This window comes from Chelmon rostratus, chromosome 11 (assembly GCF_017976325.1).
Source record: "Chelmon rostratus isolate fCheRos1 chromosome 11, fCheRos1.pri, whole genome shotgun sequence".
In the NCBI taxonomy this organism is placed as follows: Eukaryota; Metazoa; Chordata; class Actinopteri; order Chaetodontiformes; family Chaetodontidae; genus Chelmon; species Chelmon rostratus.
Window position 1 is genome coordinate 17,985,566 of NC_055668.1, and position 22,981 is coordinate 18,008,546.

At 43.1% G+C, this 22,981-nt stretch overlaps 2 protein-coding genes across 2 annotated transcripts in view; one reads left to right on the forward strand and one right to left on the reverse strand.

The window, feature by feature from the left end:
• The first annotated feature begins 511 nt into the window (after positions 1 to 511).
• On the forward strand, positions 512 to 7,427 carry LOC121614075 (gremlin-2-like). The gene is made up of 2 exons (XM_041947847.1): positions 512 to 845; positions 6,078 to 7,427. Exon 2 carries the CDS (start codon positions 6,079 to 6,081, stop codon positions 6,655 to 6,657), a length of 579 nt encoding a protein of 192 aa, XP_041803781.1. The 5' UTR covers positions 512 to 845; position 6,078; the 3' UTR covers positions 6,658 to 7,427.
• Positions 7,428 to 8,502: 1,075 nt separating this feature from the next.
• The window catches only part of LOC121614178 (formin-2), a 37,860-nt gene continuing 23,381 nt past the window's right edge, over positions 8,503 to 22,981 (reverse strand). Inside the window, exons 8-17 of the mRNA XM_041947982.1 lie at positions 20,658 to 20,749; positions 20,432 to 20,561; positions 20,177 to 20,323; positions 19,460 to 19,519; positions 18,679 to 18,799; positions 16,410 to 16,502; positions 11,058 to 11,109; positions 9,940 to 10,089; positions 8,831 to 8,912; positions 8,503 to 8,640 (exon numbers count right to left, since the gene is read on the reverse strand). Coding sequence (XP_041803916.1) covers positions 8,614 to 8,640; positions 8,831 to 8,912; positions 9,940 to 10,089; positions 11,058 to 11,109; positions 16,410 to 16,502; positions 18,679 to 18,799; positions 19,460 to 19,519; positions 20,177 to 20,323; positions 20,432 to 20,561; positions 20,658 to 20,749 — 954 coding nt within the window. The 3' untranslated portion in view covers positions 8,503 to 8,613. The remainder of the gene's footprint in view (positions 8,641 to 8,830; positions 8,913 to 9,939; positions 10,090 to 11,057; positions 11,110 to 16,409; positions 16,503 to 18,678; positions 18,800 to 19,459; positions 19,520 to 20,176; positions 20,324 to 20,431; positions 20,562 to 20,657; positions 20,750 to 22,981) is intronic.

Here is a 22,981-nt window from a genome sequence, read left to right on the forward strand (position 1 = left end):
CTGGGTACACACATACAATGATTTATGGATTGGACATTAAGGGGCTGTAATGTGATGTGGTCACAGTACCAATCAGAGAGGATAATTTAGGGGTTTTGTAGGAGATCATTGTTTCTTCGCAATTTTGTCCTGTATTGTCCATGGTGGCAAAATGTCATCCAATTCCTAAAACTGTAAATGCAAATGTCAAACACAGGGGAAGAGGGAGAGAAATTTACAGTGGAAAAAAGGGAGACAAAGGAAAAGCTGTCATTTTGAAAGGTTTGATATGGCTGAGTGGGCATTACAAAAAAAAGATATCAAAGAAAAATATCAATAGGCAGAGAGAGAGACAGACACAAGGAGAGACAGACTTAAAAATGAAAGAAGCAGAGCTTGGTTTGATTCACACAATGACCAGGGCCAATAGGATAAACCCTCCCAGTCTTGAGGAGGGAAGGGGGTGGTGGGGATTCAAACTAAGGCAGGCTTTACAGTGAGTCAAACACTCTCAAAGACAGACTACAGACAGTCTCGGCAGCACTAAGATACAGGCTTACTGTGACTGAAACCTGGAGCTTCTCTCTTAAACCTAAAAAACAAGACTAAAAAGAGAAACTTAGACTGGGAGAGCAAACAAGAAAGAGACACGACTTGTCCGGGAAGATGGGAAACTGACCTCATCCAAGATTTTGAATCTTCAGTGGGGGGAAGAAAGAGGAGCAAGGACAAGCCTGAGGATACTACAGATTATGTTGCCATGGAAACCAAAACCTGGAAGCGGACGCAAGGACCACTAAAGGTGGACAACCTCCCTTGACTGCATCCTCAACGCGTTACTGTCCCGCTGCGCACTGTGGTGAGAGGTACATAAACCATGCTTTACGCTTCACTGCGATAACACCTACTTAACACTTTAACGCCTTATTTAAGAGACCTTTCAACAGACTTACCAGCTTTACTTACTGAGGATGTTTTAAAATGTCAACTACCTCAACGAAAAGCATGCACTTGTTCAAAATTAATGCCGTTCCATTCAAGAGAGCTCTCGGTGCAAGATGACACACGTGGACACATAAAGTACCCCACCTGACTGGCTGAATTTAAATTCTAGATAACATGAGAATAAAGTGATAAATGCTCTGACGATGGACGCTCTTTGCAGCGTATGTGAGGAAACAGCAATTGTACATGTGAAAGTACCACGTACCAGTTGGATTTACTGAGAAAAAGTAAAGATAAGTGAGTGCTGGCTCTATGGATCCCACGTGAACGAAAAAGTGGGCAGTAGGAGACTGAGATAGTGAGAGTCAGTGACTCAGTGAGTCTCAGAATGACTAAGCTCAGAACCATGTAATTCGACCAGCAGTTGTTCTGCTATTCAGTACTTCTGCCAGCGGTGAGGGTCTGATTCCCACTGGGGCCACCCATAGCAAAAATATACACCTTCAAGGTACTGTAAGGTGCTCTGGATAAAAGTGTCGACTAAATGACTATAATTAGCGGCTGGAGGTTCCAGGGAATTAGTGTTGTGAGTGAGAGAATTAGTGAGTGATGACAGTATGTTGTACAGCGCATCTCAGTGAGATTAAGAGGACGTTTAGTTTTTCCAGTGAATATGAAAAAGACAGAATGACAGCTAATGGTGTTAATGTACCAGATGAACCTGTGTTTTGTGTGTACAAAACAATTCTATTCTTTTCTTTTTATTCATGTGTACAGGTGTACGTCCCTGTCTGCGTGTCTGCTCACTTTTCTATCCTGAAAGTATTTGTGTGTAGTCATGCATGTGCGGAGGTGTATCCAAGCTGGTGTGTGAACATATGTGTGTGTGTGTGGGTGGGTGTTCCTGCAGTATGCGTGCAGTGAATGGAAGGGAGTTTGCCTTCTGATCCTTCTTACAGCTCTGGTGACTGCACCACCTTGTACAGTCCGCTCTGATGTCAAATAGGATTTAGCAGCACACAGACAAATTACAGTTTCTTTAGCAATAGTTTACACTTCATTGTAAGCCTCTAAAGATAGTAAAACTGGTATTTGATAGAAGCCTTCACAACATTCTTAACACGTGAAGATTACGTATTAACAGGTAGGAAGAAAACAGCGCATTAAAACTGCAGAGTAATGCTGCATTTTGGCCATTTGTGGCCATTTTTTCTGCTAGAATCAACCTTCTTTTTAACCCACAGAACATTGGCCTCGCTTGTGAGCAAAAATATGCCTTAAAAGAACTACTTTTAAACCCCTTTACACGCAGTGGCCTGTCTGTGCGCCAGTCATTGCAAACTCATGCTGTGCAGCCAAACATTGTTGAAACCCGCAAAGCTTTAATTCAAATTTTAGTGGACATCCTGAAGTTTCCAGCAAATATATCTAAAATGATGCTGAAGACATGAAGATTATTCCTATTTAATGGAATGGTGAAGGCTCAAAACACATCCTGGGCTCAGGTCTGGAACAAGCTGATACCAGAATACAAATGTGATACTATCAGACAGTGTGAAATAAGGCCATTTCAGCAACTGTGAAGCTACTGAAGGGGAAAACTGTATGTTAAGGGATTAAACAAACAAATTCCATTGGAAGTGCAAATGGAAGGTGGTGTTAATCACTGCAGCTAAGTAGTGCCATCCTGATCTGAAACGAGAATTGCTGCACTATCATAGCATCTCTAATTGCCCCTCATCCGCCACCAAAGCACTTAATGTCGCTGAGGAGTTGCCTTACATTCTTGCCAGCACTTAGCTTGGAAAGCATTATATATGGGCTGCTAGTCATTATCAAGATGGATTGCGGTGACAAATGGCTGCCCAAACTGCCTAAAGCAGCCTCCTGGCAATGTTGGCATTAGACACATTTACACAGAAAAGCCCCCAAAAGGACAACCCCCCCTGCCCCTCCCTCCACCCCAACTGTTAATGAGCCAACAGCCCAGCGCAGTTTGGGAAAATAGAATCCGCAAATGCAGATAATGACATGGTTCCTCTTTGTGTAATTGGCTCCAAGTGAAAACATTTCATTTACCTCTCTTTCCCTCTCTCTTTATATCCTGTGTATGTGTGCTTGGGTCTGTGTATGTGTGTGTGGTCACGTATGAGTGTGTGCGTGTGCGTGAATGATTGAGGTTTGAGCTGCACGGTGAATTAAATGCAGTTCTACTGTAATTAACTGCACTTACCAGTCTGTGTGTGAGACTTTCTGACGCACCAATAATTGAGGCATCAGGTTTTGTTTGTTTTAACCTGCCTTTGAAGACATGCTGGGAAGATGTTTCACATGGTTTAGTGGAAGTACATCTGTGTGTACAAATTTGAGAGCCTTGAAAAGGTTCTTAGTTCTTTTTTTCCCCAATTATTTAACAAAGGAATATCGGAAATATTAAAACATTTAGCAGCGGGGCTGGATTTTCATGGCTAATTATGTTTTTCATTTCACTTTGAGATTTGAAAAAAAAAAAGACCCATTGTTATCCAGACAGGAAACATTACCATGGTATTATAATGCCATTCTGAAAAACAAAACATAACAAGTTCCCACTGATGATAATAGCTGTTTTCAAAAAGGCTTGTGTGTAGCTCAGCAGTCTCTCTGGTATTTGTTTCTGGTATTTGTAATTTCATTAGAGGTCTGAATTTTGGAACCGAGGTCTGTCACAGTTCAGCGAAGCATGTCCCCCAAGTATTTGCGGTCCTTGTAAAACATAAAGCTGTGTTTGTGGACAATATTAGCGTCGAGCAGACAGAGAGGTCCGGTTCAGTTCTGTCTCAGCATTAACACACGAAACCACAGTCTCCTTCCGTCTCCAGGACTCTGTGATGATTAGAGCTGTGCGTCAAGGAGAGACAGACAGATGGAGTGACGGAGAGATACAGATGGGGAGAGACAGAAGTAGAGACAAGGAGATGTGGGGAGGTATACAGTGGTGGGAGGAGGGCATGTACTGTGCATGAAGCCAGAGTTGTGTTGGTTTTGGTTCCCAGTAGGTCATCAGTCCAAAACCCCATTCCTTCTATCTCCCAACCCCAACCACTAACCGCCCACCCATCCACCTCAGCGCTCCCCCCAAAGCCCCTGAATCCCTGCCCCAAAACCGCAATTTGTCCCGCAGCGGAGATTGATGAGGAAAGCTTAGCACTATCATACTCAGGCCGAGTTTTGGAGCGGAGAGCGTGCACGGCTGCTGACTGCCATCCGTCATGCCCTGTGTACACAGTCGGTCAGGTCATCCCTCAAAAGTCCCCGGGGCTTTGCAGACTGTAGCTCACCTTTAAGCGAAGGATAGCGGGAGAACAGGGATGCAGAGAACAAGAGGTTGCACACAGGAGCAGAACCCGTTCCTCCAACCAGGGGTTCATGCACTTAAATACACAGTCAGCAGGAATGAGACAGAGCAGCCAAAGACAAATGAGATGGTGTTGAACATGGAAGGTAGATCAGTGGAAGATGGAGTGAGGTCATGACTGCCTGATGCCGTAGGTGGTGGAAGGGCCCAGCGGGAGTCTTAGTTAAGTTATTCTAACCTTTCGATGGGTGTGTGGGGGCGTGTGTGCTGGCTTGTGTGTGTATGCAAAAACGAGTGCCTGCAGAAGAAGCACAGATCTGAGATGCAGTTTCTGCCCTGAAGAAGATATTTCAGTAGTTTTGTTTGGCAAAAAGAATTAAGACGCTCTCATGGAAAATTGACTCGAACATGCATTTGTCCTCCAGGTATCCACAGATGAAAAATACTATTTATCAAACATGGGCTTGATTGTGGTCGCAGAACATTTACATCTGCTTTTCTTGCCAGAGTGTACACAAAATCGAAAATACCTTTCTCCGCAGGTTTGCTCTCTCAATGAAGAAAACAAAAAACAAAAACCAGAATGAAGTGATCAAATTTGCACAAGAAAGCTCTTTCTGTTCCAACTCCAACATCTATTGATGTCACATAGAAAAAGCCGGGTTAGCATTCATATTACACCTCTGCTGGGGGGACAAACAGCTGCTGCGTAGCTTACGGCAAGCGCCGCCGGCACAGTGATATACAGACTCCAGTCATCGTGCAGCTCGGACACAGCTGCCATGACCTCGGGGTCAAGGCCAGAAAAAAGGAGGCAAAAAACAGTTCGGATTATGATAAAGTAATTTGTTCCATGTCAGAGTGAGTTGCTGGTCCAGGAAAGGAAGAAAGGGAACACACAAATTTGCACAGCAAAGAAGAGTCTGTGAATAGGAGCAGCCAATGGCCTTGAGGCAGTTTGGTTCTCTGTCAGAATTTCGGACTTGATGTCATGCAACGCTTGTCAAGAGCAACATCTGCTGAAAAGATGCTTGAGTGACGGTCAAAAATGTGCTGGCGCAAACACTGACAGCATGCACACGGACAGAAACTCCATCCTGAGTAGCGGAGAAATAATTTCTCGAGATCATGCTTTCTTTCCAGTGCTTGAACGATGGAGGGGACACTATGGTTATTATGGACACTATGGGTCATTCTCAGTTCAGTTTGCTCCATAGTATATCACCAAAGAGTAGAAGAGTGGACTCCCAAAGGGTACTGCAGAGTTCCCCAACTCTTCCCCTAATAACATGCAGATGGGCCTCTCTAATGCCTGTTTACATATCTGCGGCATAGTTCATGACTAAAGTAAGCAAAGCCCTAATTATTTTACCCGGCGACGGGACCAATAAAATCAACTTCCCCTTCTCGTTATGGGTGTTTAAGTGTATCCTTTGATGGCAGGGCTTTGTTTATTTTTGGAAGAGTTGCGTAGCCGAGAGGAAAGCAAATAGAAGTAATGACACAGGGATGCTGACAAATGGGGGCCCTGGTGATGGATTCATTTCCTCAATGATGCCTGGAAGGCCAGGCTGCGAAGGTGGTTCAACATGAATGCACATTCACACAAATGCAAACATGATTGGCAATATTGATATCATGTTAGCAATAGTATGACTGTCATGTATCATCACGTACTGCCTGAAGTAGCGTTACACCAGCTTCAGAGTTAATAAATCTACGATGCTGCTCATGCGACAACATGTGTTACTCCTCAGAAACCATCTTTCCTGTGCAGAAATATAATGCATAGTAACGCTTTTCTCTCTTTTTGCAGAATGCTGTGGAGAATAACTATCCCAGTCATACTGGCTGGGGTGCTCTGCATCACCGCAGAGACCAAAAAGCCACGCCCCCAAGGATCCATCCCATCCCCACACAAGACCAAAGGGAACCTGTCCTCGGAACGTCACCACCGGCTATTGCAGCAGAAACCAGAGGTGCTGTCCTCCAGCCGGGAGGCCTTGGTGGTAACAGAGCGCCGCTACCTCCGCAGAGACTGGTGCAAGACCCAACCCCTCCGTCAGACAATCAGTGAGGAGGGTTGCCGCAGCCGCACTGTGGTCAACCGTTTTTGCTACGGCCAGTGTAACTCCTTCTACATCCCCCGCCATATGGGCCCCAGCTCGGGTCAGGGTCAGAACCGAGGCCAAGCCTCAGGCTCTGGAAGGAAAAGTCACAACAAGGCCCAGGAGCCATTCCAGTCCTGCTCCTTCTGCAGGCCACACCGCATCACACAGCTCACAGTGCAGCTGGACTGCCCAGACCTGCAGCCCCCTTTCAGGCACCGTAAGGTGCAGAGGGTCAAACAGTGTCGCTGCATGTCTGTGGAGGTGGGCGGCCACGGGAAACTGTGAAGGACTGAAAAGGTCTCTGAACTGACATCACATGAGCATTGTCAAAGGCATAAACTGACAAACTCTGCCAAACAAAGACTGGCACCAAGGTGAACTATTCTGCGTCATGTTGTACAAATAATGGCTCTTCCCACAATAAAATGACATGAAGCATGGAACTGGTATTATTCAGAGGCTCAACATCGATATAATGAGACTAGCAGCCATGTTGGCAAGCTGATGCTGTTGAAAGAGACTGATTCAAGAGGCTGTGCAAGAGACACTGATGATGAAGCAACCAATGCTCAACATTAAACACGTTTTTCCTCCCTCGTATATACTGGCTATTTGTCATTAGCTCCCTTTGTGATTAAGGAGTTAAGAAAGTGCCTCTGAGTTTTAAAAATCACAAAACATCATGGACGCTGCTGAGAATTCTGTAGAAGTTTGACCTCTTTTAAAAGTTTCTTGAATTACAGTTTTCCAGCTATGTTTTTACCTGTAGATGTTGACAGTGTTTTACAAGTATTGGCTCTCTTGTCCTGTATCTTCTCCTGAACGTCTGTGATGTCCCAAATGATACATAAGTTGATTTCAAGGAAAAGATTTCAAGGAACATGAAGCCACACAGCAATGACCAGTGGCATCCACCTGTTCGGACACAAGCCTGGCTGTATGCTGTACATGCCACAAATATACTAGCCAGTAGGAAAAACATATTGAAGCATGTGTAATGGAGGTGCAATTCAATATATACAGTATATATATTTTATGTATGTGTGTATGTATGTATGGGAAAAGTATATTAAATCTATTTCATATAAAACAGCAGTGGTGTTTGGAGTGCACGCAGTTCTGTATCACCTCATATCACAGTTCGACACAATGATTAACAGAAAACAACAACAAGCAACAGCAGAACTTCTATTAAAAATTTATGTAATTTCTTTTATTCAATAAATATATTTTTTCATGGTCGAGGGTCAATCAAAACACACTGTTGGTTTTGCACGTGAACGTCACATCAAACGATCCTATTGCTCCGTTAACACATGGGAGTTCGCACACTCACACATATTAGGACAAGGCAAAGCTATCTGCATAGGATTCTGCTGAAAACATAAAGCAGGCTGACGATACGGTTAAATAAAACAAGAGCAGGTCTGGATCAGAGCACACCACTTAGGTATGCGCGGCTTTTTGGGATGAAAAAAAACATTTCAAACCACAGTAGAGACGTGCTGTATGTAAAACACATGTATAATTATAACTCGGCTCTGAGCCACACTTGATGAAACTATTAAAGGAAGTTAATGTGTCACGTTTCAGCTTATGTAAAACTTGTTCTTTACATGTAACATTTAACTACATATGATATGTCTCAGAAATAAGCTCAGTCTGACAGCACTGATTCGACCTCCCCACTGTGCAATAAGGCACTTTCTGTCTGGCAGGTGATCCAAACCTGCCATATAGAAACGCTATAAAATTCTGTGCTTTTCACCATTAAGGAAGATATAAAGAGGGAGTGTTCACCCCTACCTGGTAAACTAGGCTTGGGAATTGCATTAAAAAACAGAAATAGGCTACACATGGTTTATAAAATACCAAGAAAGCTTGGATATAGTGTTGCAACACATTTCAGACTCCAGTGAGCATTTTCTGGCAAATGACTCAACTTCATTTAATCATCTCGGCTTAAGGACATCGTTTAGTAGCCATAGTTCATTTAATTAGGCAAATGCTATCAAAGGGCGGCTAAGAATGTAATTTTTCATGCCACTTTTAAACAATATAATATCCACATACTGTAATATCCACTTTGAACCAACTCACAATAAACAACAGGTCTAAATCAATTGAAAACAAGTACTGGAAGCAAATAAATGTTGTAAAAATGACTGATGAGTCATTGTCAGATTGTACAAACAGTGCTTGTGCAATTGGCTTGGTGATGATAATTTTCCATTCTCTGCTTCAGATCTTCTGACCCAGCTTTGCTTTCTGTGGGATAAAAAAAATGGTGAGTTATTTCCAGCTGGCAGCTCCGGCACTCATCTCGATGGGTTACTGTGGGAGCCAGGAGTGTTGTTTCTTCAACACCCTGACAAGCATTTGTAAGGAACAGAGTCTTGACTAATAAAAGCACAGACCAGACCATACAGTAACTGTGGTAAGAAGCGTAAAGACGTACGATTCCAGTTGCATGTTTGGGTTTCACATTGTAGGAAGCCTTCTCCCTGGCCTGTTTGAAGCACTCTTCAGCCATTTTGACCCTGAAAAAAGACCGGTCACCATCAGTCATCCTATGGAGATACACTCATTCACACTGTTGAAATTCACCATAAAAAAAGAAAGACACAGTCCATAAATTCCACCTTGGACCATCCAGACTATGGTCATGTGGTATGTGGACACAGTGATCTCGGTTTGTCAGTGTGCCAGTCCTCCTACTTCGAAATGACTCACTCCAGTTTACTACTGCATGGAGAGAGCCAGCGGTGTCGCTACTCATTTGTGCTTTAAAAAGACAAATGATCAGCATGTTGCCGTTGAGTGGGTTACACAGTTTATACCAACAGACATGCATCCTGCCTCTACTCATTACATGGGCACTGTGTGCGCGAGCGCTGCATGTACACATGTCCGTACAGCACAAGTGAGGATCAATATCTATAGTTCCACTGCAGTCTGAAAGGAAAACCGGCAGAGAGAGAACTGGGATGTCTGCCGATGCCAAAGGGCAAAGAGTAAATGCTTTCAAATTTGTTTTTATTCTTTCCTACTGAACAAGCAGAGCTTGTGACATTTCGCTTCTCTTGCAAATACATATCACCATTCAATCTTCATTTGACATAATGGACCAATTTGCTTTTTGTTGACATATGCAACAGTATCTTTGTATTCATCAAACCACTGGAAGCTAACTGGATGCTGCATGTGTTCCTTTCATTACTGGGGTGAGGACAAAGATTTGGGTCATTTAACCTCTTTTTCCTTCATGAATTTGAATGAATCTGATAGGATCTTCAGTGAACACGAGATGTACTGCAAGTTATTAATGGCTCGGGAACTTACGCTTGGGGAAAAATCTAAATGTAAGAACATTGGTGTATCTGTAATGACATTTTGAAGGTCAGAGAGTAGTGCACCCTTCCCGAAGACACAGAAAGAAATGAATGAAAAGAGCCTGGTATCTCAGCAGGATTTGATTTTAGGACAATAGGTTCAATCATTCTGTCAGAGGTAGGTATCTGTTGAAAGTGTAATGTCACAGTCTGAAACATCCCATCATATTCTCACCGTTCCTGTAACATCAGCTTATTCTGCTTCTTCCACTGGTCTTTAAAATCGGAGGAAAACTCGTGCCAAATGGAGAACAAAGTGTTGGGAGAGACCTCCTTCTCGCCCGCCTTGGGTTTAACTGAGAAGGACACGCTCAGCTCCGAGAAGCTGAGGACAGAGAACAAAAACATCACTTTGAGACCGAACTATTACAACATGAGATTACAGAAACCTACACCGAGTGTTGTGAAACCTGGCCGTGCTGAGCAAATATGCAAAATATGAAAGTTAATCTTACAATAATATGCTTTTTCAGAGATTTAATCGCAGAGTAACATAAAAAACACAAACCAACGATGACTGTGCAGTTCAGAGAAGAACGGTGAACACAAAATGGATTTACTGCCACTAAAGCAGCACAGTCATTCTGTTTTTCTGACGGCTTAACTTCCAGGACTAAATTAAACCCTTTGACATCTCATACACTGTGTTTAGCTTTGTCACTCCTCTCCCTGGTGTGTATAAGCCTTTGTAAAGTTTGTGTACATATACACGCGCATACTGCTCAGTATGTGTAAGCATGGGTGAGGAAAGAGGGGAAGGAAAAAAGATGTCCAACACGGAGACAAAGACAGATCTAGCCAAAGGAGAGCGGCCTGGCATGGGGATGACACATGTTTAAGTGTTAAATGTGGAGGCAATTTGCAGTGGATCAATACAGCGGACAGGTTGGGGTCTCTTTGTTTGGAGTGTGCTATAGGAACACATTCCTAGCCAGCAGTAACAGAAGCCTGGAGCCAAGGCTGTCTACTCTCGCTCCGCTTAGATAAACAACACAGACACCGCACAGGGGGCCTCCCGTCTGCTGAAGGCCTGGCATGATGGCCTGCACCTTCCATGAAACTGAAGGAACCGGGAGTCCTAAATATTGACAAAGCAGCAAGATTATGTTTCCCCACCGCGCCGAGAATATGCCGCTTCAAACTGTGTTGGATTGCGACGCCTTCGCTTTCAGCTTCACATGTGTGATCACCGTTTCGACGCTTGAGAAAAGAGCAAATGAAACGGAACAGAAGCGTTTGTTTTTCGGGCGAGGAGGCCGGAGGAAAATGTTTAATGATAAGGGAGGCTCTTACATCTTCTGAGTGTCTGCCAGCTGCTTCTCTTGAGTTTCCAGTTCGGTTTTGGCTGTAAAGGAAAGCATAAATAAATACAGGATTAGATTAGGATTAGGACAGACACAGGATTTCCTGTGCCATCAGAAAATACCTCGTTCACCTACAATGCACGTTGTATATTAGGAGGATTCCGCATGTCACCATTACTTAGATCTACAGTCCTCTTCAAGGTCAGTGCTGTGCCACCAGGTTATTAAGTGCTGGTTCGTCCGCTGTTGCACAACTGACAAATGAGCAGTGCAGATCGCAGGACAAGTGCTTCTTTGTGCAGCGTTACTTCGAATGGAGACAGATGACTTTGTGTGTGTGTGTGAGAGAGAGAGAGAGAGGTGTGACGGGCTAAAAGGGAGACAGCACGAGGGTAAGAAAACTGAGAGACTTGGAAACCATGGTACACATTAGGAGATATTTCGAGCAGACCACAACATTTATCAATCTGAGCCATCAGGATCGTTCTGACTGAGTTATAGATTGTGATATAAAAGAACAGCAGTGAAATGTGACAGCCTCAGTCAGGAAAATGCTGCAGGTTACTACTTATCGAATTTCAGATCTGATTTATCAGCCCATTCTCAAATATAGCGGAGTAGAAGTAGAGTCAATCCAGCTGCTGGTCTAAATCTGCACTGTGCTGCCGTGTGACAAAAGGTTCGACATTGAATTCTCCCCCCAGACTGCTTCTCTGCTCCCTCACGCTGCTGCCTTAAAGTGTCAAATGGTCGAAAATGACCTACGACCTCCTCTCGGCTCACCAAGACAGACACGGCAGTAGATGGGACAGGGGATCTTTCCTGGAGCAAATCTGTGTTCCTCTCTTATCCCGGGAACATCTGGTTGCTAACGTGTAATTGAAGCCAGAGCAGCGTCTAAAGATCGCAGGGAAACCTGTCGGGAACGGCGCTGTGCTTTATCATTCCGCAGTGCTACATAACCCTGGAGCCCACAGTCGCTTCTCTCCCTGCTGATGGCTCATCAATACACGATGACAAACTGATAAATCACATGAACTGGGCCTGCGATGAGCATCTTAATATCTGGACTGCGCTCCGCTGTTTGAGCGATGATGGTACTTTATGGAAGATCATGATGAGTGATAGAAAATTTATTTCTACAAACAATGAACATCAATTAAAATAGATAAACTGAGGCATTTCTGTGAGGCTGAATGATTCAATATGTGTTCGTACACAAGCCAAACGAGCTGGGACAATGTGCAAAACATAAATAAAACAAAGCTAATCCTTTCTGACATGCAAGCAAGTGAAAACAGCACAAAGACAATATATTTAATGTTTAACTCATCAGCTTCATTAATTATTGTAAATATCTGCTTATTCTGAATTTGATGCAGCAGCACGTTTTAATCAAGTTGGGACAGGAGCAACTAAAGACTGGGAAAGCTGTGGAACGCTCCAAAAAACACCTGTTTGGATCATTCCACAGGCAAACAGGTTGATTGGTAACAGGTGATAGTATCATGATTGGGTATGAAAGGAGCGTCCTCCGACTTAAGGCTCAGTCGATCACAAGCGAGGATGGAGCGAGGTTCGGCACTTTGTGGACACATGATTATATAAAGGATGTTACTACATGGGCTCAGGAACACTTGGAAAACCATTGTTTGCCGTTTGTTTGCTAATGATTGTATTCAGTTTTTATTTACGTTTCACACAGCGTCCCAGCTTTGTTATGAGTATACTACTGTGGTGATATGACAATGTTGTGTTGCGGGCGCGCCTACTAAACCAATTATTGTATTTACAACAAAATAAAGGGAGGAAAACACTTCAAAGAATATTATTTAAAGATGCCACTTGTGTTATCACATGAGATTTTACCATAATATGGCAAACATTAAGATGAAAACTCGCAGTTTGATGTTGGTTTTGACCCGATCAGAACACATGGCGTCACATCCCAAGCAGCAGAGCTGTAGCTGGTAGAAAAGGGAAGTAGAGTTTGACATGAGTCTTACTAATCTTAATATCCATCAGAAACAGATTATCACATGGCCGGTGCTCTCTCGCTAGTCACAGAGACTCCATCAAAGGCCTGCATGCATGAGAATTTGTGAAGCGAGCGGGGAAAATCGAGCTAGACCAAACAGCCGAGCTCCAACAAGTCCGCTCCCACTGTTATTCTGTGGTTAGTTTCATGGTCAGAAAATAAACAAAAGCGGTTTAAACTGTGGAGCCAGAAACAGTTTAACCCCAGGCTTTTTAGAAATTACAGAAATAACAAAAATAAGACATTTGGCTGTTGTTCTTTTTTTTTTTTTTTTTTTAACCACCGCAGTGGAGGAACCCCAAGAATCCCGTCTGGAGCCTTCTGAGTCACATGTCCATGTTACGGTGCTTACATTCTGCTCTCAGAGGAAAAACCTCGTCATTTGCATCAAAGAGAGAGCTCCCATATTTCTCTCAAACACAGAGAGAGAAAGGAAAAGCGAGGGGGAGAGGTGGAAATGGGAGCGACGCTTTCATCTGCAGACTTCCTTTAAAATGGACAGTGAGCATTACCGCGGAAGAACATATGCTATATATTATACTCTCATCTGAATACAAAAGCAGTTGTAAGAGAGGCCTGTGAGCCGGGTCCTTCAGAAAGATTGGTCACAGTCAACTGAATGCAGCCGAGGTCAAAGTCAATGCTACATAAAGAGTGACATTTGGCTTGTTATGTTAAAACAAGCATCACAAACCAGAGTCTTACACCTTTGAAGTGGACCACAACATCCCAATATTGTTTAGCTGTAGATGTCAGATTATGAGAAAAAAGCATGGCTGCATGACATCTGGCGAACATGACGGACAAACACGACTAACTTTCCACTCGATTTTGCCGGAACAATATCTAGAGCAAAAATGTAGCAGGAGCTGTTGGCCTCCTCGAGAACTAGAGCATTTTTTTTCTGTCTTTAGCTTCCTCTCACAGTGTTTACAGGAGATTTTTAGCTATGCTAGCAGTATGACAATAGGGATGGCAGTGTTGGTCTGCTATTCCACCACTTTGGTGCAGATTGAAATATCTTTGCTATTGAATGGACTGACATGACATTTGGTCCAGATATGCATGGTGCACAGAGGATGAATCCTAACGACTTTGGTGATCCCTTGATTTTTTTTATCCAGTGTCTCCAGCAGGTCAAACTTTTCATGTATCCAGTAAAATATCTCAACCGTGATGGATTGGCAGAGAGATTTTTGTTTAGCGCTCCCATGAGGTTGACATTCGTGGTTTCGAGTGAAATATTTCGACAACTGTTGGATGGATTGCCATGAAATTTGCGGTAAACATTCCCACTCCCCTCAGAAAGAATTTCGATTTTCTGACTTTTCATCCATCATTATGTCAAATTTCTAATTTGTCCAATACTTTGATTTATGACCGAATCAAAAACAAAAACATTCCCATCAAAATTTGTGTTTGGTACGAATTAGAAAGTGTTAGCATGCTAACCCGTTAAACTAAAGATGATCAACATGGTAACTATTATGCAACCCTGATTCCAAAAAAGTTTGGACGCTGTGTAAAACATAAATAAAACAGAACGTGATAATTCACTGATCCTTTTTGACATATGCACAATCGAAAACAGCACAAATATTTTATGTTTTGCCACATCAGCTTCATTGATTTTTGGAAATATCTGCTTTTTCTGAATTTGATGCAGCAGCACATGTCAAACAAGTCGGGACAGGAGCAACAAAAGACTGGGAAAGTTGTTGCACCTGTTTAGATCATTCCACAGGTAAACAGGTTGATTGGTAACAGGTGACAGTATCATGATTGGGTATGTGAGGAGCATCCTGGAAAGTTATTCACAAGCGAGGTTCACCTCTTTGTGAACACATGATTGTATGAAGGATGTTACTTCATGAGCTCAGGAACACACCGTTGTTTGCAGTTTGTTTGCTAATGATTGCAATCTGTTGTTCTTTATGTTTTACACAGAGTCTCAACTTTGTTGGAATCAGACTTGTATCTGCTAAATATAATCACGTTAGCATTGTCATTGTGAGCATGTTAGCATGCTGACATTGGCATTCAGCTCAAAGCACAGCTGTGCATACAGCCTCACAGAGATGCTAGCATGGCTGTAGACTCTTACTCTTGTTAGAATAGAAGGGGAATGCAAGAGGAAGAGCTCATCATTTACAATCAATTCATCATCGTTTGAACAGCCCTCTTAGTAAACACCTCACTGTGAAAGAGCGATGGAAAGAGAGATGAGGTCAAGGAGGCAAAGGGGTGCTTCTAATCTCTCTGTCATTCCTCTGACAGAAAAAAGAAAGAAACCTTGTTACCAGAACAGGACAGCAGACAGAGTGGAAAAATAAAGGAAGGCAGGAACTGAGGAAAAATCTTTACCGGGGGGAGAACAGGATAAATATATGACAAAAGCATGCCATGACGTCAGAAGCACTCAGTGAAAGGGATCAGGTGCTGAACAAGTCCGTTTTATTCCAGCCTCTCAGGCATCCACTTCTGTTCTCCACAGTATATTTAACAGGCTGCATGACAGGTTCACCTTAGGCCATCCTGAATCTTCCTTCCACACAGAGCGAGACATACTCTGTTTTATAAAAGGTAGAGATCAAGATAAAAGACCCAGCTACCATGCGCAGTCATAATCTGTCAAAGCAGATAGGCATACTTGAAACAATAGCTGTGAGTTATTCAATACTGCCTGGAATAAACAGGCGTCCCTATGGAAACGACACTGAGTGAACCCTTGTGTGTGTACTGTATATCAACCAGAAAACAGCACGGAACACATTTGGAAATGTGTCTGCAGACGTCGAGGACTTAAATCATTTTGACTGATGAGCTGTTTCACATACTCTCGCACCACAGATGCATTTGCCAAGGCTATACCAGCACAAAATACTTTTTTGACTCAGGAGGGATAAATTATTTGCCTCCATTGCTTTAACTCCCTGTGTGATGGTAACACAGATTGGCAAACCGTATGTTCAAACAGACTGACCATCACCTGTTTCAAGGCTGGTGATATTCTATTCTTATTGTCTACAAAGCTCATGAAAAGACCAAACTAACATGCAACAGCCTGTTTATCAATATCACTACTTTCATTTTTTAAAAAGGCTCAATGGTGAAATTTGCAATATTTATAAAGGAGCAGTTTATATAGGATTCAAGCCACGTTTCAGTGTAATGAGGGACCATGTCACCCAGTGCGACAGAGTGGCTGTAGGTCAGTTGAATAATCCCCAGACTTATGTTTTAATGAGACCAGCCAAAGTCTTATCAATGATCAGTTTCAACTGATTTGGAAAACAGTCTCACCTTGGCTAAGAAATTCGTCCATCTTGTCCTTAAAGGGCTGCAGGTTCTCTTCACACGACAACTTGCAAACTTTCTCCGTCTCAGCTGAGCATGCTGAAACAACAAGAGACGACCATGATGAGAGGGGGGGGAAGTCTTCCAGAGCAGTAATATCTTATCCAGCATTTGTGCTGCAATTACAAACTCTACAGCGCACTTCACCCGGGTAAGGCTTGCTTTGATAAATCTCTGCTGAATTTCTGCTGAATCAGTGTCAGCAAAGACATAATGACCCATAATGACTAATAAGACGCCCCTGGGAACCAGGAAGGCCTGCACTCTGATCCCGGGGGAACCTTATCGTCACGCTCTATTGGCAACCATAACGGATACACAAACTCAGCTCAAGGCCTTGGAGGTGCAGAGGCCATGAGACGCTTAAGGGAACGGGGAGGTCGGGACTGGGCAAGTGGTAATTCATAGACCATATGGTCCCTCAGCCAAAAAGGCACACAGTGAGCTCTCTCCACTGTGTTCGTTGCTGATGTCCTTCAGGCCAGCCAAGGCTGTTTCAGCACCGCCTACCTATCGGAACCCCCCTCTGGGAACTGTCATCAAAGCCCACGTCTGTTAGAGCGCTCAGCTGCCTCGGCTAGGTAATGAAGAGGTCTGCAGGTACGGCATGTGATGATGTATTTATGAACGGTCAGCATGTGCCACTGCCACCGGGGTCGACGCAGACGCAAGTCCGTTTCCCTTGCGAGCAACTCCATCTTTATGAAATGCAAATAATGAACAGCCTAAAGAATCATTATAGCAGAGGAAAAACAATATTTGGCAACACTGATCAGGCACCTGATTGGTTTAGCAGCAAAGATACATAAAGCATGATAGAGGACAGACTGGGGTTTGGGAATTGTCGATCAAGCTGCAAAGCGCACAAACTCACACGTACGGTGCATACCCACACGTGTGCACACATATGTTTGCACAAAAATACACAGTCTTTTTTTTTTTTTTTTAACCACCTGTAGGCACTTGAGTCCTTGGAAAGTGTTCTGAGTGCTGAGTGACTTGAGACAGAGTAATGAAAGGGAGCATTTCCCAACGGCCTCATTCATTAGGACTCTTTGCATTCAACCAATCAGTTTGGCATGTCAAGCATAATCCAATTTCCACAGTGTTTTCTGAGGTCTTGTACACAGCAACATAACACATTCATTCTTACAGGGGTTTTTTTTATAAGCCTCTTTTATATGTTTACTTTTTTATGATGTATGTGTTTTCTGTATGCTTAACGAAATGCAACATATGAAGTCCTTTCGTGGAATAATACTTTCATCATGTGTTTTATTGCGTTACGTAATTGTAACCAAAGTTCAATGGAAATTTGAATCCCAATCCCTTGGCTTGTGAAAACCACAAAAAATATTTTTTGTTTTCCCTGAAATTGATAGTTAGTGGTGACAAAGTTTTTTTTTAACCTAATAATAATTATGTGTTCACTACATAAAAAGCATGTTTGTAGAAAGTGTACAGTATATTCACAGAAAGGTTATGTAATGGATTCACCATGTGTATCTGTTCAGGAACAGGATGATTGCAGAACTGAGTAATGAATGAATGAATGAAAAAATGAATGAATTATAGAGTCAAAGAGTCCAGCCATTAGCCAAATTTGTCCATGCATTAATCATATTTAGGACCCTCCTGGTCAAAGTGATCATGCACATGAACACAGAAATGCAGGAATATTCTCTTCAAATCAGTCTCACTGTTGCATGTCGGAGGTTTGCATCTTGCAGGGCGAGCTGATTCAGAGCTCGAGGAGAGCCGCGTCCAGTTCAGTGACGAGCTGATGAACCTTTGATAGTGCATGCAGGTAGTGGAAGTTCCTCGACCTTGCCCCCTCTATATTTTGATCTCTATTTCATGAGGACAGCAAAGGCGCACCGGGTCCAACAGGAGTCTACATCTGACAAGTCACATCTGCTTCTGGTTAGTTCGTCTGTATGACAAACAGATGCTATCTCTCTGTTGACCCGCCTCGACGGTTCCACACATGACCATAGCTGGTCAGGTTTGGAAGATTACTTTCCATTGCGCTAGGAGATATGTGCATGGATTAATTCTGAATTTATTGCGACACACATTTGCCATGTCATGGTGTTTTAAACATGTTATGACACCTGGCATCACTTGCTGGATATGCATGGCCAAGTTTACTACCTAATGAGCTTGTTGCAAACATGCAGTTCTAAGGTTTTGGAATGTAGGATGACAATCGTACCACTGAGGTCTTTCCTCAGCTTGCGCAGATCTCTTTGAAAGTCCTCAAACTTCATCTGGGAGGCCTGGAAAAGGTCCTGGGGCTCAGGCAGAGGGTAGATACACGTCTCTCTGCCAGCATCCTGGTAAAGCACAGCACACATTCATGCACAAAACACACACACACACACCAATGTCAAAGTCAATCTTCCTCAGATGGGAGAGGGCCTCTCTAGTACACAGAACACGCCCGGCAAGATTGAAATAAATGTCTTCAGAGACATACATGTACTTATCAGCAGTCCAAACATCCTAGAGAAGATATGGCTGAAACTACAGCGGATAATGACCATTAAAGCTTTGTGCAGAAACTACACTGCAATTCTCTCCGTCAGAGCTACTACGAGGCTATTATGAGTGCGAGAGTCATGTCATGCAGGTTGATTTTGGCAAGCAGCACTCTACTGAGTTCATCTCATCTGGAGAACCTAATTATTTACACTAGCGCTCCTTTGGATGCTGTGCCAGTGAACAGACTGCAGGTTTGAATGAACCCAGACCAAAGCACAGCAAGAGCAGGAGATGAAGAGTGAAAGACAGAGAGAGAATTATACGCGAGAGCCAGAGGAGGAGAGAGATTTGTTTCTGCCGTAAATGAGGAAAGAGAAAATAAATAATTTGATAAAGGATAAGCCATGGTATCCTCTGGCAAGAGGGAGATGAAAAGAGAGCTCTGGAAGGATTTCTAAGCAAATCAGACTAAAACAGAAAAGTGATTCAAATAAACAGGAACCAAAACATACCTCATCAAAGTGCCTTAGATAGTAAGCAACAATGTAGGACAAAAGACTCTGGGAATTATCCTGAAAGAAAGAAAAATAAGATCCAAATAAATAAACCAAATTCCCTTTATTTATTAATTTAATCATTTTGGAGCACGACGTTCTAATTTGTGCAAGGCAAACAAGAGTAGAGACAGCGGTCATAGGAGCTGGGGATAAATCATGACATTGAAAGAGCAATACAACAAAACACAACTGTGCTGGGCTGGCTGTCATAACTCAGAGTTGGTGGAAAGTTTGATGTTCTTTATGGATACCTTACTCGGCCCACCACCACAAAAACACAAACCACTGTGTCCTTATATGGCAGTGCCAAGGGCACACTGAGCCCTTTATGATATTGAATAAGAACAGTAAACAGAATGGCCTCTCCTCTAAATCTGCACAGCTACGGTCCTCATGCTTGGCAGCAGTGAAGGTCCCTTTCAGCTCCTACACACTCATAGATGAGACAACTGTAAAATTTAATCAACATTTACTCCCTCACCACCCATTTTCTAGTACAGCGCGAATGAAGCTGCGTTTCTGTGGGTGCACATCTACATAGGTGTGTCTCATTTACTTATGTTACACAACTTACACATACATTTCTGGTCCGTTCGCTTGTGAATAACACCTAATTGAGTGTCTGCTCTTGTGCACCAAGCGATGTTTGCTCACATACACACACAGACTCACGCTGCTTTTAACGTCCTTCAGTTTTGGCAGAATGTCCAAGGTGAAGCCGTCGGCCTGCCCTCGAGACCGATTACCTCCGTTCATGAAGTTGCCAAAAGCCAGCACCAGGCCAAGTACCTTCAATACACACTCACCACTCTGGAGAGACTGTTGCATACACACACACCCACACACACACACAAATGAGACAAAGCTATGAAGGTTGAATTGAGTGACAGAAAGGGAAATGAAATGAGAAGAAGCCCAGCAGCTCACCTTGCATACTCTCTGAAGGATTTCTACTTTGCGAAGGACTGAGGTGATACATTCATGGAAAGTTGACTGAAACAGGATGCAGAACACTCGTTCAGTGAAGTTGGGGATTTGGGACAACTGGAATAGAAACCTAATGAAGGCACAAAATCAGTCACCATGACACATCTGCTTTATGACACAGGTCTCATGTACTAAATTTGGCTCAGGAGGCAGGATCGGTTCTTACTGTTCAGGCTTGTCCAGCGGCTTGGCATCCTCCTTGTCTTTGGATGACTTAATATGCTTCTTAATGCCATCCATCTCATCGTTTTGAGCTCTCTGTCAAATGAAAATGCAGATTGAGTTAAGATGGAAATTTATTGCATATGGGCAGGTGGAATCTGAAGTCACCGAAAAAATGCATAAATATTTTAATGTAAGCATAATGCCACGAATAACAAAGTCTCACAGTGGAAAAGGGATTTTTTTTTTTATTTACCTCAAATCAAAACCTAAACTAAATGTAAGACTAGCCGACCAAAATACAGTTTGCAGTTTGGCATTAGGGGCTCAATTTGATCATTTCCTGATGCTTCCCTGATCAAACACATTGGCATTAAACCGGGATTCTGCTTCTCCAGCAAACATACGCAGGTGACATTCAGACACATTCACATGTGTGTTCCTTGTATATATTGGTATGGACTGAGGGTATAACATACGGGTCCACTACATAGCATTGTCAAGTTTAGCAAACCAAAACGCAAAGAAAACGTAGAAGACGAAAATCAGTTTAATCCCAGTGACAGGACCACCGCTTCCGTGAAACAGACCTGAAAGACTTTGGATTTCTCAATGCAAATGGACAAGATGGGAAACAATATGAAGTTCACCTCACATCAAAAGCAAAAAAAAACGAGAAAGCTTCCCACTAGGATGTTGGCTCAACCAATCAGCTTGCTCGATGTGCAGACGTGCACTATGCATGGTTGAGATTTGGGATGCTCTGTGATGGTTACCCACAACACCCTTCTCTGCGTAGGTTCACGAAGACGTTTACCTCTGCAGAAGCAGAGCATTTATAAACTGAGTGTACTGGATGTTACTTGCATCATTAAAACCTTGCTTGTCATCACTGGCCAACCAAACAGACAAATATAGAGGTACCATACACACACCTTAGTTTTCTGCTGATGACAATCATGTAATATGATCAACAGCACCAGAACTCTCATCATCATCACTTAAGGAGATGTTTTGTCAGTTTCTGTTTTCCAGGTCAAGAATAAAGCGTGAACCTCAACTTTGGAGCCGACATGGACGAGAACTGTACCAAAGTGCTCCAACAAAGTGGAAATGTGAACAGCCACAGTTTCATAACAACTGGCGAACTCCCTCTGCTGATGAAGATACGCGAGTTGATCAAAAGCTCCAGAGCAGCTACTAAATGGTACTTGAGGTGGGTTTGTTTTGTCAGCTTAGTTCTTTATTTCATTCTGCAGCCAAACTGTAGCTGAAGCATAAAAGAGCTCTGAAATTGTGCCGTTTTGTACCTAAACTCAACCGTATGCCAGTTTATACAGTGTAAGTTTTATAAATGCTAAAGAGCTGCCTTCAGCCAGACTCGCATTCCTGACTATTATCCTGCTGTCAGGCTCTGGACCACAGTTTTATACAAGGTGGTATAAAAAAAAGCAGGCCAGAAATGCCCCTGCGTTTCACAAGAGGCAAAGACAATAGATGTTAATGTGTCTGACGCAGTTGGGCAAAACAATAAAACCATCCCCAGGAAGAGAATGTAAACTCTCTCTCCGTCCCTCCAGAGCCGATAGACCCCCAAAGAGTCTCGGCAGTCTGGTCTCTCCCTCTGATTCGCTCCATCTTTCTCTCTGGGGTTTGGCCTCGGCATGGATCCTTGGGAAAACATCAAACACCAGCATCAAACGCACTGAGGGCCCGATTAGTATTCTACACACCGCTGCCTTCTGTCGACGAGGGCAAGCTCTCCTTCGCCTTCTCTCGAGATGTTTTCAAGTGTAAATATATTTAATACAAAGCAGATCCTTTTCAAAGGGCAGCAGCGGAGCCCAGCAGTGTTTGGTGTAATTGGGGACAAGTAGGCATTAGCGTGTGATCTTTGAATTGCTAGGGCATGTAGCAGTGGTTGTTAGCATGAGAAATAGAGTCCCATGTGGAATATCAAATGCAAAGGAGAGTAGGATGATATTTGCGATGCCAGAATTCTAGCGGTAGCCAAGTGGTATTCATTAGCAAGGTTTCTCGAACAGAGCTAAACAGAGCCAGGCAGGGCTTAATCACTATTTATGTCACTCAATTTTCAATGGAACAACATTTAAGAGATTATTTGTACATGCGAGCTGCCAAAGAATGGTGTCTAAATGACAAATTGCATCATGTAATAAACACGTCAAACATACTCAGACATCACAAGGCCTTGTCGTAAAAATAAAAAGTGGTACGAGGTGATTATTTGTGGTGTAAAAGTTCGTAGGAGGGACTGTGGCTGGAGCTGACCTCTATGACATTTAGCTACTGTCAGCTGAAAGGAGT